This window comes from Colias philodice, chromosome 29, assembly GCF_061535455.1.
Source record: "Colias philodice isolate Cphi_HAF_F1 chromosome 29, ilColPhil1 Martin Lab GWU primary, whole genome shotgun sequence".
NCBI lineage: Eukaryota > Metazoa > Arthropoda > Insecta > Lepidoptera > Pieridae > Colias > Colias philodice.
Window position 1 is genome coordinate 2273518 of NC_143114.1, and position 20361 is coordinate 2293878.

At 35.6% G+C, this 20361-nt stretch overlaps 2 protein-coding genes across 7 annotated transcripts in view; one reads left to right on the forward strand and one right to left on the reverse strand.

Moving 5' to 3' along the window:
* The window catches only part of hts (adducin 1-like protein hts), a 94692-nt gene that overhangs the window by 41517 nt on the left and 32814 nt on the right, over positions 1–20361 (forward strand). The gene's annotated exons all lie outside the window — the stretch shown is intronic.
* Positions 13704–18655, reverse strand: LOC149475784 (uncharacterized). Its single transcript, XM_089712454.1, has 4 exons — positions 18643–18655; positions 14974–15196; positions 14786–14847; positions 13704–14711 (listed from the first exon to the last, which is right to left on the reverse strand). Exons 1-4 carry the CDS (start codon positions 18653–18655, stop codon positions 14671–14673), a joined length of 339 nt encoding a protein of 112 aa, XP_089568580.1. The 3' UTR covers positions 13704–14670.

Sequence of the window (20361 nt, forward strand, 5' to 3'; positions counted from 1 at the left end):
TTTTGGGGTACAGGTACACACCGTTAATTATTACCTACTCTTCTCTTTCGAGTATAATAAGCCACTCGATCATTATGTATTAAATTACTTTCTATTCGTTTCATAATGTACAAATTTTTCCACTATACAATATGAGTACTTTTTGATAAACTGTCATGGTAGTCGTGCATTACTACTCCGAACTAACTAAAAAAACCCGTCAGCTCATAAAAGCCGTCTCCACTCGGCGCCCACATTTCCCCATAACAACAAGGGCACCGGTTCGTCGCCCTATCGATCGGGGGCGCGATAGCTTCACTGGAAAAGCGGTGACGTCACAGTTCATTAGTTTTCACGCAATGCTCGTAATGTTGGTACTGGGCGGTTGTTTAGAGGGTTGGTTAGATTATTTGGGAGGTGAAATGTTGTATGTATATAGTTCTAATTTTATTGGAGTAGTAGCTGATTTATATTTATTTATTGCTAGTGTCAGAATTTTATATCTCAGTAGGTAGGAAATGAAGGACTAAGGTAGATTTGGATTGATGAAAGATTTTTTTTTAAACTGGCCAAGCTGTTTTGTGATTTTTAGCATGATGAATCTATATGTAGAAGTAAAGTATGAATAGTTTGTTTGTTTGGTTGGTTGAACATGCTAATCTCTGGAGCTATGGGTCCGATTTGAAAAATTCTTAAAGTGTTACGACTTACGTAGCTCATTTATCGAGGAGGGCTATAGGCATATATATCATCACGCTGATGGGGGACCAATGTAAGCAACTATTTGTGCCGATCGGGTTCAACTGCGGGGCACAGTTAGTCACTTATAAACAGTAAAATCGTTTTCTTCATAGCATTAGTACAGATTAAACTATCTTCTTCGCGTTTCCGCGTTCCGCATACAAAATAAATACAAATAGAAACAACATAAGCCTGTTACATTGTAGATTTAACGGACGGCTAACCGTGGGTTACACTCTGCTGACAAGTTGACGTTTCTTTCCGTGATTGTAAGGCTTCGTTGGGAATAAATCAAAAAGATTTGTTCGCAATTAAAAGCGAAGTACCTACCTGAGTGTGTATTGAAAGTCAACCCCTTAGTGAGGCCCTTGGGTAAGCAGCAGACTGTGATCGCAAGGAGTGTAATTGAAAGGTGGAATGTTATATGTAGGTGCACTAGTTTCCGCCCAGACTTCGTTCTTGACACATTTATGACCATAGGGCATAGGCTATCAGGGATCGCGACATATCCAACTATATTCAATTAGGTATTTTTTAAATTGGATTCGTAATTCCTGAGATATATTCATTCATAAAATTCCATGCTACGTATATAATAAGAAGCATTAATGAACTATAAATATAACGGCTATAACCTTATGCTTTAAGGGTGCTATAACAGATTTTTAACAAAAACCGCTATTTTACGGTACAATTTTAACTCAAAGCACTTACACGTGAGAACAAAGTAATATCTTAATTTAAAGATAATATATTCAGTTCTACGATCATCTTATAAAAATTGTACGACGTCATACAAAATTGTCGCTGAAATACGATTTTCCCAGCACAATGATGGCATAAAATGCAAAAAAATGGGGTCTAAACCGGTACACTTTTAAGAAAATTAAAAGCCTAATCTATCTTCTTACCTATAAATTATTGAGGGATATATAGTCCTTTATAGATTATGATAATTTTTTTGTATCTAAATCAAAATTTTATTTCAATTATAAGCTAAATTAAAAATACTTGTCGATTTCTTCATACATTTTGCTCTCGCGGGTCGTCAGACCGCGCTCAGAAGCGCTCTTGGAAGGACGGGTGTATCGCTCCTCGTCCCAAAAATAAAAACGAATTAGAAAAAGATTATTGTGCGTATACTGTCGTTTTCGTGATTTGAAATATTTGATACTTTATAAGAGTAAACTGTATAAGTTTCATATTCCAATTATTTGTAATTTAAAATTATGTTTTAAAAATTATGTTGACTGAGATCCTTTTTTTTTTATGGGTTGTTGAACGGATTGGTGGGGTAAAGCAATTTGACAAAACTTAAATCCAAAATGGCGCCGACGAAAATTTGCCATCTTTTCGTCATGGGTGTCATTTTCATGGTTTTTGGGGTAGCTATTAACCAATATGAGGTCAAAAATAAAATCCAAGATGGCGCCGACGAAAATTTTACATCTTTCCGTGATGGGTGTCATTTTCATGGTTTTTGGGGTGGATATTAACCAATATGAGGTCAAAACTAAAAATCCAAGATGGCGCCGACGAAAATTTTACATCTTTTCGTCATGGGTGTCATTTTCATGGTTTTTGGGGTAGCTATTAACTAATATGAGGTCAAAACTAAAATCCAAGATGGCGCCGACGACAATTTTACATCTTTTCGTCATGGGTGTCATTTTCATGGTTTTTGGGGTAGCTATTAACTAATATGAGGTCAAAACTAAAATCCAAGATGGCGCCGACGACAATTTTACATCTTTTCGTCATGGGTGTCATTTTCATGGTTTTTGGGGTAGCTATTAACTAATATGAGGTCAAAACTAAAATCCAAGATGGCGCCGACGACAATTTTACATCTTTTCGTCATGGGTGTCATTTTCATGGTTTTTGGGGTAGCTATTAACTTATATGAGGTCAAAACTAAAATCCAAGATGGCGCCGACGAAAATTTTACATCTTTTCGTCATGGGTGTCATTTTCATGGTTTTTGGGGTAGCTTTTAACCAATATGAGGTCAAAAATAAAATCCAAGATGGCGCCGACGAAAATTTTACATGTGTACACAATTTTACAATGTTTTGTTTGTTTTATTGTACCTACTTACTAATACAAACTGAAAATTATTTTTTTAAAATAGATACTTCAGCTTCATAATATTAGTATTAGCATAGAATAAATATAAATTTGTAAATGTAAAATGACAGGACCTCATTACTAAGATTTCGTGTTTTTATCTGTCACCAGGTATCTCATGAAACGTGATAGGTAAACAGTTAAAATTTTGAGAGATGAGGTTATTTCCTTTACCGCTACCAATAGCAACAAATAAAAATATCGAGGTTAAGCATCGGTTGGCGCGGTCATAAATTGGATGGATGATCAATTTTTTTGCAATATCTCTTAGTTTTTTTGTACGGAAAAAGAAACAGCGTGCTTAAATAGAATAACAAAAACGTTAACATCTTTGTTATTTTATTTTAGTTTACTTCTTTATTATTAAGAAAATTACACCTATGACGAAAAGATGTCAAATTTTCGTCGGCGCCATCTTGGATTTTGGTTTTAACCTCATATTCGTTAATAGCTACCCCAAAAACCATGAATATGACACCCATCCCGAAAAAAGTCAAATTTTCGTCGGCGCTATCTTGGATTTTGGTTTAAACCTCATATTCGTTAATAGCTACCCCAAAAACCATGAAAATGACACCCATCACGAAAAAAGTCAAATTTTCGTCGGCGCCATCTTGGATTTTAGTTTTGACCTCATATTTGTTAAGAGCTACTCCAAAACCTTGAAAATGACACCCATGACGAAAAGATGTAAAATTTTCGTCGGCGCCATCTTGGATTTTAGTTTTGACCTCATATTGGTTAATAGATACCCCAAAAACCACCCACACTTGCAAATGTGTTTGCTACGTAGGAAAAGTTCAGATTTAAGAGTATCCTAGGTAATGTGTTATGTGACGAATACCTATAATTTATTTCATTCCGACTATTTTTCGGAATAACATACATTTACTAAGAATTGTATACAATGCCGGATTTAATACAGTGCCGGTAACATCATATGTATGATAATAATTCTACATTTCTTAAAAAGCTTTGATATTGTATACAATTCATAGATTATTATTCAATGAAATAATGATGTAAAATAGTCACACTTTTTTAAGTTGTTTGAATATACTTATTAGGATCGTACCTACTAATAAAAGTAACAAAATGAATTTTTAAAGTTCCAAGTAATCTTCTGGAATCAATTTCAATAAAAATACATAATATCAAAAATTAAAAATAATATCAAGTATGAAGATGGTCTATAAAATGGAATGCGCTATGTTTACGTGAGCGTGATATTGCCGCGAACAAAGTTACGTCGTTAGATACCTAAATTTGAGTAACGCAGATTTGTGACAGCGTCCTTAACCACTCTTGCATTTAAAAACTGTCTGCATTTAAATATGGCAAAACGAGAAAATAAACCGTATAACTCGACTCGTTCAAAGCGAAACTTCTGTCTCATTAAATGCAAACTGCAGCGAATATGAAAAGAGTAGGCACTCGAAAAGAACTTGGGTAGTTAACAACAATTTCTGTATAGTCTATGGTAATAAAAAATGGCGGACGGCACGGCGCCATCGCTCGTCGCCATCTTTGAAAATTGACTTGCCAAAATTACGCATGTCTTGTGAAAATACAGTAATTTTTGGGCCGTTGGATATCACTATCAGACGATCGCGGTGGTGTGAAATAAGGTTTAACGACGCTTCTCTGTTGTTTCAAGGAATTAACAAAAAAACTGTTTAGCTTATCTTAAAATTTGATATTTAGTTTTATAGCATTCAAATGTATAAAGCATACATGAGAAATTTGTAAATTAGAAAATTTTTTCAAAAATAATTAAAAATTCGATCACACGGCGAAAAAATTTCTGATATTTAAAATTTCAGAAAACTACTTAATTTTCTTCGGATATTGTAGTGCATATTGCGATGAAGTTGTGATAGCAATATGTATTTTAAATTTATAGAGTAGTTTGAGAGATCGTACGATAAGTAAAATTAATGTAAATTGGGAAAAATTATAACCGAACCAAAAATACACTCGACGATCTGTCATCAAATGAGGTTTTACAAGATGTTATAGTTCCGAATTTCGTCAAAGGACGAATGTAGTAGGTACACTCACGGACGAATTCTACCATACCCGTTGCCCTGTCGTTGATGCGGCTTGACGGAACACAGTAGGGTTTTGGTCGGAAGGAATCCGGCCGTGGGTATCTATGCAAGATTTCCCCACTTAAAAAAAAGGTTCTGTACGTCGAACATTATGTTGTATTTATGGCAGATACGTAAGCTGGGATCACGATTGAATAATAAACATGTTTATGGCTTCATTAGGTAAGAGCTGAGGTTGATGATCCTGAGTATGATAATTTATGGGTCAGCGTTTTGTGGTCGTGTTTTATCGGTTTTTAAGGAAGCAATAGCGTAGAAGTTGTTTAGTGTCTAGAAATATACCAAACACCAAAGTATTGATAACTAGCTTTACGCATGCGGCTTCGCCCGCGTTTTAAAAAAAAACCTGCATGGTTCCCGTTCCCGTGGGATTTCTTGGATAAAGCCTTCCTCGGATCTTAAACAATCTTTGTGCAAAATTTCGTCCAAATCGGTTCAATAGTTGAGGCGAGAAGAAGATAGACATGGACAGAATTACTTACGGAATATAAAATTTAATTTTATAGTATTCAAATGCTCCCTAAATGAGAATTTTAACCTATGTGTTGCCCTCTATATGTGTGCTAAATTTCATTGTAATCGGTTCAGTAGGTAGTATTTGCGTAAAAGAGTAACAAACATACACACCTACACATACACATACATCCATCCTCACAAACTTTCGCATTTTTAATATTATAGTAGGAAATAGGAAAGGATGAGGAGTACCATAGGCGAATACGTAGATGAAGGAAAAAAACCTTACCATACTTAGACAAATAGGCGGACAGCAAATCCAATCTAATCCAACATTATGAAAGTTTAGATAAAATCCTTGTCAATAAACACAGGGTCCTAAATCTCAACTTGTCGTATTTGCTGTCATCTCGCGAGGCGACGGGCGCCGCGGTGGCGCGGCGGCGCGGTCGATACTGTATCGAGGGGCGGGTAGGGCTGCCAAGAAGTAGAAAATGTGTATGTAGGGTTGTGACGATTTGTTGTTGACAAGTGATTTCATGTTCATTGATGGGTAGTAGAACTTTTTCTGAATTGACGGTTGGTGGCCGTTTTTTGTATGTTTCGAAATTAATATATTGATAGCCGATATAAATGAATGAAGTTGGCAATTCATGTTGGTTTATTTTTCTTCATGAAAATGACGCTTATTCATGACATGTACGAACATGATTTTGAAGATCCTTGACATTTTCCTCAAAAAAAAAAAAGATTATAAGATCCCAGTCGACAACCCTGACCTACCCCTAGCGACAGGGTGCGCTACCCCGCGAACCTCGGGTTGACGCGAGGTGTAATAGCTTAATGAGGGTTGACAAAAATTGTAGGGTAGATATAAGTTAAGTTGTATAAGAGAGAGCTTAAGTGAGAGAAGTGGGCAGTTGCCAGGATTTGTTATAATAGGCTGGGAAGAAGGAATTTTTAGCAAAAACTTACGTATAAAATGATATAAAAATATACGTAAAGTATATTTGAATGTGTAGGATTGACAGAAGGATTATTTTGGGTAAATATATATATAAACAATATACAAATAGATAATATTAATGAATATACATTTTTAGAATGTACGGTATAGATTGTGTTTTGAACTTCGTCGGTTAGCTAAGAGGAATGTGCCTTTGAAGAATGTCCTATAAGGGGATAATTTTATTCATTTTATAGCGTTAATAAATTAATTTATTAGGTTCATTTTAGTTAATGTCAAGGACATGCTAGCATGGCCTTGACCTTCAGTACTATATATATGTATTGAATGAAATAATTTATTCCATAGAACAAGTACATTTACGAGTAGTAAAACATCAATAAAAATCGTTACGTATACGTTAAAAGGTGCTCTTATCATTCAATCAATCTCGGTCAGACAATCAGTTCATTGTTCAGTGTAGATAATAGATGTGTATGAATGATTGAATTGATTGTTTTATAGCCTAGCTTTCCGCCAGCGGTTTCGTCCGTGTATAGTAAAAGGAAAATCATCACACCATTCCGTTCCCATGTAAACTTCGTGATGAAACCTTTCGCAGATCTTAAACTATCTGTGTGCCAAACTTTATCCAAATCGGTTCTGTGGTGGAGGCGTGGAGACAGTCAGACAAACAGACTATATTTACTTTTTTAGCATTCAAATCCATACTAATATTATAAATGCGAAAGTAACTCTGTCTGTCTGTCTGTTACTCAATCACGCCTAAACTACTGAACCAATTTGCATGAAATTTGGTATGGAGATATTTTGATACCCGAGAAAGGACATAGGCTACCTTTTATTGCGAAATATGTACCACGGGCGAAGCCGGGGCGGACCTCTAGTGCTCTATAAATGAGGAATTAAAAAAAAAATAGAAAACAATCGATCATGACTCATGATCAATTTTTTTCTATTTAAAGAATTTTTAATTATCATTACTTATTAGGAAATATAATACCGAAAAGTTAAGGCAGTTAGAACAATTTTTACACATCTTAACATTAAAACAACATGTTTTATTGATAACCTTTGATAACTTTTGAACACAGAGCGGCCATTAACTGTGACATAATAAAAGTAACTTAATGGTTAAAACTTAAAATTCATTCATTTATTTGTCCAGTAGGTCAGAGAAAACATCGTTATGTAACCGGCATCTCCTTACGGTGCATTTATGATTTACATCAAACGAACATAGAGCTAGAGCAAGAGCACTCTTTCGTGATCTTTTAGCGAAAACGAAATCTCGAATTCAGTGTTGTTCAGTATTAGAACATTGCATAGAATATTTTCTAACGCACTAAGAACCACGAAATAATGCTCTACGCATGTTTACACTAAACAAATTTGTCATAGTGGAGTTAGAATGAGCATTCGCTCGTTTGATATAGATGCACCCTATTACCTTACCGATATAAGTAGGTACCAACGCGGTTTGGCCAACGTGGAGGATTACCCAATTCACCACGATTGCCAAAATGACTTGGCGATGGTTTTAATCCATACTTAATACACATGAGGTCTATGTTTCCACGAGGGGGAACACAATCGGCTTATGGTGATGGTGAAGAACCTTTGATATAGCATTTAAAGACCTTAAAGTCGATTTTATCATTATATTTACGACGTTTAGAAAACTTTACAGCGACCGTGGTTCAGGGGAATACTGAACTTTGATAATTTTATGGTTAATTAATAATTAATATAGTTTAAAACTCTTATTTTTTTTTACTATATTTGTTGTTTTGTTGGTTCAGGATAGTTAGAACTCATGAAATTATTATATTGTCACCGATCCTTGATAAGACTAGGATAAGCCTGTTAAAAATAAGCCCAGTTACGAATACGATGAAACATGTATTTCGCAAATAACCGTACTTTTTGAGTTTTTTACAATCTACAATAACATAATTAAATATACCTAGAAAGTAATATCAACAGTGATAAAGGTGAAGAACGGAAAAATACTACGATAAGCGAGTCTACAGACGTACACTTAAGTGTGTGTTCATACATAAGTATGTGTGTATGTGCTTAAATCATTTGCGAGGCGTATACAGCTAATTGGCTCGTTTCAAGCCATGCTTGGGGTGTGGGTTAAGATATGAGAAATATTTTGGCAAAATAATTAAAGAGGCAACTTCATTAAGTATGTCATACTGTCTTGTAATGGCTTCAGGTAAATAGAATGAGAATAATGATGAGAAGATGTGTATAATGTCACAACGATATACCTCGTAATTTCTTACTAAAATGCATTTTTGTAAAATAGATTATTTTATCGCGATACGTGCAGTCAGGCGCACGTGGAAGATGTTAAATGTGGTGCTTTTCCGTGACGTCCCTTCGACTACAGAAATTGTTGTTTTAAGCTAAAATTGGCAAAGAAAGTATTTTGATGTGATCTGCTTTTCATGTATTCTACTATCGCCACTTTTCGAATTAATATTTCATTAAATAACAAACTTTTGGACGCTTGTGAGAGCGAATGCTACAGCGAAATCCGAATTTATATCACCAAGTGATTTCGGCAATAATAAAACGCTACCGCTCCCAACTTGACGCACTCAAGTAGTTATCAAATGCAATGATTCGCAGACAACGCGCTCATTTCGAGTGGCTGCACAATTGCTCGTTAAACTATGTACGGGCTGTGCTCTTTGACGGCCATATGTGTGCATTGTACATGCGGGTGTACTGGCCGATCAGCTGTTTGTTTGGTAATGCACTGGAACTAGACTAGACCCTTTTTAACACGCTTTAATTTGCTTCACATGTCAATAATAAGTCGATCTGTTTATGTAAAACGATAAGGGTTTTTAATCTTATGTATAAAATTCTCGTGTCACAATGTTAGTCTGCATACTCCTCCGAAACGGGTGGACCGATTCTCATGAAATTTTCTGTGCATATCGGGTAAGTCTGAGAACCGGCCAACATCTATTTTTCATATGTACCACGGGCGAAGCCGGGGCGGACCGCTAGTATTGATATGATAATAATGTACGGAATAACTTAAGACAGAAGGTCCCTTAAATAGGGACAAATAAGTTTACCGATATTACTGTGCTATTTATTACGTGGATCTCACAACTTTTTCCGGTAGAAAAACTGAGCTGCGAGACTTGGCTTTTTTTTTGTTTTTGATGGCATAATCATTTTCTTCTTAGTTCTTGCTATAATATGCTTCTTGATATTATCAATTACTAGCGGTCCGCCCCGGCTTCGCCCGTGGTACTTACGTTTTCTATACATAAAAACCATCCTCGTACTTCAAGGAATATAATAAAAAAAGAATTATCGAAATCGGTTCAGCCGTTCTCGAGTTATGCGCTTACCAACACATTTTGCGATTCATTTTTATATATAAGAAGATTATATTATATTCGGATTAAATTTTATTCATTGGTTGTTGAATCAAGTAAATGTATATTGTTATTCCTGTTATTTTTACCACTGCATAGGTGTTTAAATCACGCAGCTAATCATCAAAAGACCTGTTGTTAGTACCAAATTTCACTTTCCACTCTTTTGTGTGTGTCAAATAAAATAAACAAACGCTAACACTTTAAAAGAGAGCAGACGAAAAGAATAATAAACAGCGAAAGAATGCTTATCAAAATATATCAACACATTGTACAAATGGAATCCAGCCCAACTTATTTATTTTTATCCAAATAAGAGATTTTGTGGAGCGCGCGAACACGACCGAAATAGACGACGCGCGAGCAAGGAATGCGCTTCCGCCCGTTCTAAATTTGAAATTATCACCATTTTTTTTTTAATTTTACTCGAAAACGGCCAGCGTTCGACGTTCGGCCTAATTTCCATTTTTAAATAGTGCAGGTACATTCACGCATAACGGCGTTTTTACAGTTATTGTTTTTATTTTTTTTTATTTTAATGACTTCCAAGAAAGTGAAACGGTAAATGATTAGGGAAAGTCGGTACTTTTGGTAAATTATAATATTTTTCGTTACTGCTTGATGTAGGTATGTATTTGCTTATATTCAGCAGATGTTTGCTCTACGCTTATTTACAGTATTTGTGTGCCATATTGACAGTTTACTGATGATTCTCACATGCGTTTGATTGCACATAATATTATAGTGGAAAATTGTCTTAAACGAATGAAGGAATCACTGTGAAATACGTACATAACATATGAATAAATAGACGACCAGAATAATTGATACTTAATATAGATGTGTAAATGTAAACAATGAATGTTTATACTATGTAATGAAAATGTGAAGTTATTTTGAAAGTATTAACCTATGTATTTCTAATTGTAATTGGTAAAATTTTGTATTAGTTACCACCAAGGGAGTAGCCGGGGCGAGTGGCCGTATCTACGTAGTTTGATTGTAACATTTTTTGCACTCTTTCTATTCAAGTTTCAACTGTCCAATTCAATTTCACATCCATTCAACTCGTCCCATTGTCCCCATCATTAATATATATAAAAAAATCGTCACGTCGCGTCTCGTCGTCCGTGGGAGGACGTTTCCTTATAAGCGCTGGAGGTACGAGTACTAGGCGCCCATAAACAATAAGATGTAATTGACGTCTCACATGGCGCGCAGGTCGTTGAACCCGCAGCTGACCCCATGGTGTCAATGACGAGTGGTGATTGAATGCTCTTGTGGATTGCTGTGGACCTAGTTATGCGGCGCGGTTTTAACACGCTTTTGTAAGCTTCACCTGTATGTTTGTATGCAACCGACTTCTATTGATTTTGACTCACTTTAAGACGATACACAAAAAAAAATCCACTGCTTGGCGGGCGGAGTCTAATAGCTCGCTATCGCGAACGCGGGTGTGCGCGAAGTCATTCTTGCATACTCGCCGCGCTGCCGCTGGCCGACTCGGGACAAACATGTATGGAGTAGGGCATGCAGAACCGAGTCCGGTTCCAAGTTTTTGAAACCCGGTTCCAAATCGAGCTCAGAACCGGGTAGAACCGGGTTACCCGGTTCTTTCATAATACCTCAGAAAAAAATACGAAATTAAACAAAAGTAACTGTAAAAGTACCTGATGGGCCTTTAATTTTACGCGGCTTGTGTCTTATTTTATTAAATTAATAAAGAAACAAAATTTCAATACTTCTCTTTATTTATCAGTCTTATAAAAGTACCTTGTTATCATAATATCACATATAAACTTAAACCTTATTCATTAACTGCAAACTGTAAAGCAAAAAACCGGCCAAGTGCGAGTCGGACTCGAGCTCCGAGGGCTCCGAACAAACCTATTTTTTATAATGTTTTAACTTTAAAATTTATGTTTCTAGCAATTTTTCCTTTATCTGTGTTATAAGACGTTACTTTTACCAAATTTAAAGGCTCTGTGTTCATGAGAAGTACCCTGTAGGTTTTGAGTCCCATGCGAATGTCGAAATTTGCGAAAATTTTCAGCATTTACGGCTGTATCTTTTGATGCGTTGGCTTGTGAGTTTGACTTTTTCACATCATCAAGGGACCGATCACCGAAGACTTGAGTACTTACTTACTTACTCCTCTGGCGCTGAAACCCCAAAGTGGGTCTTGACCTTTGAGACGAGAACTCTCCATCTTCCCCGGTCCTGAGCGGTCTCTTGCCAATTATTATTGGCTCGTAGCATGCGCAGGTCCACCTCTACTCGATCGCGCCAACTATACTTAGGTCGTCCAACCGTCAGTCCTCGTTCCTCACCCATTCGTTCTACATGACCGAGCCAACGGAGCCGTTGTGCTTTTATTTCTCCAAGTATATGGCTCGGCCATTAGTTTTTCTAGTTCGGCATTTGTTCGGACTCTCCAGCTTCCATCCTCTCGTCTGGTGGGACCAAAGATCTTGCGAAGAAGCCTTCTTTTAAAAACTAAAAGCTTGCGTTCTTCATTCTGGGTCAGGGTCTAGGCTTCAGGTATTGGTCTTATGACCGTTTTGTATATACGCAATTTGGTGTTTTTGCTCAGAAGCCCGGGCGCGAGCACCTTATGCAAGGCTGCACCACATTTCAGGGTATTTTGGATACGGATATTAATTTCTTCCTTCCTGGAATGTGAGTCATTTATAGTGCAACCCAGATATCTAAAACTAGCAACTCCTTTGTACGTCGTATCTCCAGCCTGTAGGTCTTGGTGTTGAGCTCGTGTATCTCTATACCGCTTCATGTGGAGATATTCCGTTTTGTTGGCATTGATTTTTAGTCCAACCTTTTCCTCTTCTTCTTTCAAGATACTCGCGGCTTCGCTCACTTCATCGCGGGTTTCGCCTAACAATGCGAGGTCATCACCATAACCAATCATCTTATGCCTTGACTTGAGTATTCGATATAAATTTCAGCTTGATACCAAAAACAAAAACATGACTGGATCATTATATGAAACAGTAAAATCAACAGCTTTTCAAATTCACGACAAATCTAATAAAAATATTTCAGTAGCCTAATTTTTGTCATTTTCGAAGCCTAATTTTTTTTTTGGTAAGTAATACACCCGTAGGAAACTTATAGCATCTAAGGTTAGACAACCAATCAGAGCCACGCTTGAGGCGTGGCACGAAAATTCGCGATGCACGTGAGTCTGACGTTGCCAGATAGAATAAATTTGTTAAAATAATGCAGCAAAATATAAATAATACTTTATATTTTAATATTTTGGTCGGAACCGGGAGAACCGGGTTTCATACTATTCAGACCCGGTTCTCAGGATCTTCAAAAAACCCGGGTTTACCCGGGTTTTTCGGAACCGGGTAAACCCGGGTGCATGCCCTAGTATGGAGTCGTCATACAGTTATAATATTGTTATACATATATTTAATTGTTGATTTATTGGTTTTATTTTCTTGCTTATAAACACATAATTATCTTCTTTTTAACAACTACTTAGACATTATTAATAATTATTAATTATTATTATTTCGTAATGTTTACTTTATTACAAAATAATACAGGTTATAAATAATCTTTAAAATAACAAAAAATATTGTTACTCTGAAAAAATGAAATGGTACCTAATTACGCGGACTACTGAATTGATTTAGATAGAATTTGATGCTGACGTAGATATTACATCATGCCCAGAAATGAAAGGTACTATTTCTGAAAGAAGTTATAAACCCTAATTCTTCTCAGTCAAAGTCAAGAGTGGAAGATATCGCTAATACAGTAAAACTGATGCGAAACTTTGGATGTTAATTTGTATATTTTTTTGTTAGTTGTTACTTAATCACGTCAAGACTACATTACCAATTTTGATAAAATATAGCTAATTGCCTGGATTTACACATAGGATACTTTTTATCCGAACTGAACACTTCTGTGGGATAAAACAGGATTCACGATATAACCTAATTCCACGCGGGCAAAGCCGCGGTCGGAATGATATTTTTTTAAATAAAAAAATTGTTTAAAAAAAACACAAAATATATTGACGCATGTATTTATTTTTTGCACTCTATTATAATTGTAATTATTCATTACAAATAATCAAAATAAAATAGCCAGAACAAAGTTAGGCCCTGGAAGGATAGGTAGGCAGGTACAGCAATGTGAGACGAACACTGGCTTATTTATACCAATAATAATGTATTATAAACATTAAATTAAGTTTACTTTCTAATAACAAAAATACATAATATTAGCTAATGTGAAAACGAATCAACCAATCATCCCACAACAATGAAATGTGCACACAAATATTCATCCAAATCGGTTCATGTGATTAGGAGGAGTGACTGCAGCGCCATCCTCCGGGCCCAATTGTGTTTCCAGATCACCCAGGAACTCAATTTAATATACTTACACAAAATTTTTCGAAATGAAAACTCACATTACTATGTAAATATGAATATAAACCGGTTTTAGTACTAAGCAATTTCCCGCACAGGTGTAGTACTTAAGTATAAATGAAATAAATATCAACATCAAATTCTTTATACAACATACTTATCTACCACCTACTAAGAAATTCTTGAAATTTTTTCGTATTTTAAAGTGAAACTTTTATTACATCGTCTCAAACTTTTTGGTCTGTGTAGCGCATGTCGCGTGTATCGCGGCTGCCGAGTAGGTATACCTACTCGGCAGCCGACCGTCACGCGACATGCGCTACACAAAGCAGTGTTCGGAACCATTCGAACAGTTTCACTTTTACCGTGGTTTCATAAAACCACACAACATTTTTTTTTTAAATATAATACTACTCCAACGAGCTCCTGTTCCATAATTCCATATTACGTCCACCATACTTCCACTAAGTTCACCATGATTTTTTATTTCTTTGCACTTTGTTGCTTTTTGCTAAAAATGGAATCATGCGATAAAACCAGTAGAGCGTTGATAACATACATTTTTGACTGAATAAAGGTACTTACGAAGGAGTGGGTTCACATTGTGAACAATCAGTGGGTTTATTTTCTTTCTGGATTCCGGATTTCTGAAAAGATTATTTATGCTATAAATGAAAAAATCTTACACATTCGTTATGTACTTAAAACAGGGGTACATATCAAACATCGTCTATAATACAATTATCATCAAATTTAAAATAAAACCAACTTACTTCATTAATTTGTTCCAATTGTAAGCATTCTTTTTCCTCCAACCTTTATGTTTCTTCTTCTTATTTTCTTTATTGTCCCCATTTGTCTCTTTTTGTCTTATCGTGTTGTCACCCTTTTTTACGATTGCGCAAGCGACACAAGTTCCCCGTGTGACGGCCGTAGCGGGAATGACTCGTGCAGCGATCGGGGTAGGAAGGTACAGGGCGGCTCTCGCTATATTGGCTGATCAGGCGCTAATTTCAAGTATTTCTTGTTTATTTCAAAACCATCGCATATTTCAAAATTCTAACACGGTAGACGTATAGGTTGTATATTTTATAGTTAATATCCAAAAAGTCGTAACTTTACGTTTGTTATTTTGAAGATGCCAGAGATTAAAAAAAAATAACAATGAGAACTTTGTATTTTTTTTCTATCGAGAAAATATCATGGAATCATGTTTCTAAAACGGTAGACGTATTGTGTTACTATTGAACTTTCTTGTCAAGAATTTTCATCATGACAACTTTAATAATATAAAAATTACGAAGGTTTAAAAAGGGCCGTAAATGTTAGAAAAATTAATTCATCACCTTAAACGGGCAGTTTTAATTCAAACTTTGTACACTTAACTTGTCAAGAACCGGTGACAAATTTTTTTTTGTCGGATTACCTAAATCGTGATTTAGTTTAATTTTTTAACGATATTTAGTATTCATTGCTGCTCCATAAATTTGGATAGGTATCCAGCAGCTACCGCAGAAAGAATGTTTCAATATTAACCAGTAGTTCCTGAGGTAAGCGCGTTCAAACAAACTCGTCAGCTTTATATTATTTGTATAGAGATAAGAATGTTGATGAGTTGGTGATTGGTGAGGAAGTTTTTTCTGATTGATTGATTGTGAGAGCCGTGTCAATTGTCGATGATGTTTTAGAGAGAAGTAGGTATGTGGAAAAAGGAAAAGAAGCTTAGTTTAATGCAAGTTAATTGTGTGGTTTAATGTTCTTGTTACCTGTTGTTGATAAGAATTATCAATGATTGGTGTGCAATATTGTATGGTGTACAAAAAAGCTTATTATTACGTCAGACGTATCGGTCAATTAGGAAAAGCTGGCATGTTCACAGTACTCACACTTATGCAATTTCACTTACAGTATGTTCAAAAATAAATGCGACTCTAGTTTCATTTTAGACTTGAATTGTAAAATGGGTGCGTTGTAGATATGTATATGCAAATATAATTACTTATGAAAGCTCTCATAATTTACCTGTAAAATTATAATTTAAAAGTAAATCAATTGATGAAGTTAATTATTTATTCTAATAATAATCAATTGGATAAAAGTATTAATAATAATTCAATTATCAAATAATAATTAAATTCCTGACTTTGGTCGAGTAAAGATATCTAAGAAATATTATATTTGTAGTAAGTACGTAATACCTACCAATACGCGCTAACAAATATGTGTTACATGTTTATTGTATAATTTTCACACTATTGGTTTTAAACTCAAACTCAAACATTTATACAATTAGACTTCTTCTAGAAGCACTTTTGAATCGTCATAACAGTTTAACAGTTTTAACATTTACCACCAATTCAGAAAGCAGTATCTATAGAGAAGAAGAAGAATCTATTTAATCATAATCGTAATCTTCTACTTCACTGTAACTTTCATCGCTCGAAGAACTCGATGTTTCGTTGTCGGAATTTCTTAATGTTATTATAAATGAGTCAGTGTAATTATCTACTTTTGGTTCTAATTGAATATATTTTTCCTCATGTTCTCGCGTCTTTCTCCAAACGTCACTAAACATATCCAGACTAATAGCATTTGCTTCCTTTCTAAATAATTCTTACACAGTTTTCAAGTTAAAGTTCACATTTTGTGATGCTACTTTCCCTTTAATTATGCCCCATAGTAACTCTATTGGGTTGAGTTCTGGATGGTATGGTGGAAGGCGCAATACACTATGTCCATGATCTTTGAGGATTGCATCAAGTAGGTAAAAATTGTGTATTGTTTGGCTTATTTTTTTTAATAATGTGATAACTCTGATTATTAATTAGTACTTTGATTTTTGAAAAAAAAAATGCCGATTTTAGTCAAAATTTATATTTTTCTAACAAGATCCTTATCATCCAAATTTCCACCTTGGTGAGAAAAATTGACATTTCTAATGAAAATGAACAAAAAATTAAATGATTTTATTAAATACTGTAAAATATTCTATAATTCTTCCATTTACTGTATCACAAAATTCTTCATCGTACTACACCAATTACATCACCCTGTATTTATAAACAATTGCAAAATATGACACATACATAGGCCGGGAGATACTGACACAAAATTTCGGGTCATTTGTAACAGAATGGCGGTTCTACAGAGGTCTTATTACGCAATGACTAAAAAAAAAATGATGGTCAGAACGCTGGTACCGGCGGACTAGTCGCGTGGGCGTTAGTCGAACTCGTCGGATAAATAGCGAAAGTCCAACGATTTGTAACACAAAAATTTTAGAATTTACTGATAGCCCTTAAAAAAGATGTAGGCGGTAGTGTAATGCCATACTTTTCCGGTGTAACTAACAGCCCCCCATACCGACGCGATGCGTTGATTTTAAAAAAAAAAACAATTCAACCATTTGTACCAGGCTAACTTTTGCACAGGTAATCATCATCGTGCAGACATTTACGTCATTTTTCTTTTTGTCATTGCGTACTAAGACCCCTCTAGACCGCCATCCTGTTACAAATGACCCGAAATTTTGTGTCAGTATCTCCCGGCCTAACATGTGCAATGTGTAAATGTGTTGACGTTCCAGCTCTTCTTAATATACCTATACCGTCTTCGCAAATTGTCAAACTCGTGAAGGTTATAATACCTTTAAGCTATATTAAAATACAACTTCTATGTTAAGTATTATCGAAATCGGTCTAGCAGTTCACGCGTGATGCTGTGACCAAGGGAAATAGGGATTCTTTTTTTACATTTACAGATTGGTGCAAGGTGCGTTGTGAGTTTGTGCGTTGGGTGTACAATAAAGTCATATATTAATTTTTTAGTTCACCAAGTAGGTAGGTACAGTTAGCACGCGGTACGCGCTTGACCGTACGGCGCGGCGGGCGCGGTGACATGTGCCGAATCGATTTCACACACGATTGAATGTGGAGCGTTTGTGAATCGATATCGTTATTCGATTATATCGGATTAAGGTCGGGGCTTTTGTGGCCCCGTCGGCTGTACGTGTGTGTGTGTGTGTGGTGTGAGGAATGTATAAGCTGAGGTGTGTGTAAGCTGAGTATGTGTTAGAATTGTTATAATGTGTCCGAAGCAACTTACTGCAAACAACGATCTCAAAAATTATACTACAAAGAATCGTAGGTAATCTTTGATATATGTATTTGAATATATTGCTTTTATTTATACCAAATATAGAAGCCCACATGAAAAATTATAGCTTGCTATTATAAAAGCATTGAAAAATCTATTAATTATTTATGATTTAACACCCATGCATGTTTGTGATATTGGTATTGAAGTCTTTTACACTGATCGATATACCTTAAGGACAAGTAGATGATCAGCCTTCTGTGTCCTGCCAGATCGAAACATTTTTTTTCTTCATCTTCAATCGAACCCAGGACGGGAAGCACCAGACCCAGGAATCATTTACTTACCTCTTGATTTCATATTATATAACAAGTATTTATTTATTTTATATGGTGGATAGTAGGGATGTAACGATACCGATACCGATATTTCGGCGGATATAATCGGCAAGCCGATATATCGGTATCGCCCACAGATCACAGAAACTAAAGGTAGATCTAGATACTAGATCTCTATGGTATCGCCGATCCACTGGATATATATTTTCCAACTACACAGAAATTTGATCCCCGCCAATTTTCGCCAATCAAGAAATGACAAAATATTACCGATCCGGTTTCCAATATAAAAATTTAAAATCAATGATTATTTCCTACGTACTTACAGGGTGTAACGTTACGCTCACCCCGCGGTTCGGAGGAAGCGGCGGCGCTGCGGGGCTTCGCGGGGACCTAATTACATGTGCGGCGCGTGTTGAGTTCCTTGTATGGGATTAGGGGGTGATTCACGAAATTATAAGAATGTACATTATACATAGTATAAGACAAACTTAATAATTATGAATTATTAGCTGTGTTTGTGCCCCGCGGTTTTTATCTGCATTGCTCCGCTGCTATTGGTCTTAGCGTGATGAGATAGGTGTGTCTATATCCTTGCTCGATAAATCGATCTATGTATCATTCAAACAAGATTTTTTTATTATTATTTTTTTTTATTCGGGATTAGGCAGGCAGAATACAAACAAACAAACTCTTCAGTGTAATAATCTTCTTGTATGTAATACTAGCTTACCCACGGCTTCGCCCGCGCAGTCAAAGAAAAACCCGCATAGTTCCCGTTCCTGTGGGATTTCCGGAATAAAACCTATCCTATATCCCGGGGTAAAAAGTAGCCTATGTCCTTTCTCGGGTATCAAAATATCTCTATACCAAATTTCATGCAAATTGGTTCAGTAGTTAAGGCGTGATTGAGTAACAGACAGACAGACAGAGTTACTTTCGAATTTATAATACTTATTAGTAGGGATGTATAATGAATTAATGAGTAATGACTATCGATTCTTATGAAATTTTGTGTGCGAATCGCGTAGGTCTGAGAATCGAACAATATCTATTTTTCATCCCCCTCAATAATAAGGGTAAGGACAACGTTGACCGGGGCAGCTAGTATTGGTAAGATAATTCAACATGATACAATTATCATAAACGGAATATTTTCATTTTAATAACAAGCAATGAAAACCCATTTGGATTCTGTAATTTTGTTAACAGTTAATTTTATTACCATAACCAAAATTGGCTCACTGTACATTACAAACAAAAAGATTAAACTCATTCTTTCTGTCTCTTCTCTATACATTGCTGCTTGTATAGCAAAACATACAATGAACGCTTACTTCGTAACGTAGTCACCGCGCAATGTACAACGTTCCGTTGCCATAGCGACGGCTATAATATGTCGATACCGGAAGTTACTCGTATGGCTTATTGCCTCAAATTACCGGCTTGTATGCGGCTAATGCGATGTTACTTAAGATGTATAAATAGCTGACCCGATTGCATACAATATAATATTATAGTGTTGACCTTATTTAGGTGATATTACGATCGATGTAATGTGTAATTTTATTAGATAGTCGCGTCTATGAAGAATTAAAATAAACCTAATAAATTATATTATAAATTTGTTCTCGAGAATCACTCTATCTAAAAACACCGCTTCAAAATCTGTTGCGTAGTTTTAAAGATTAGTAAGTCGCGTCTATAAAGAGACAAGCTGTCCGCCCG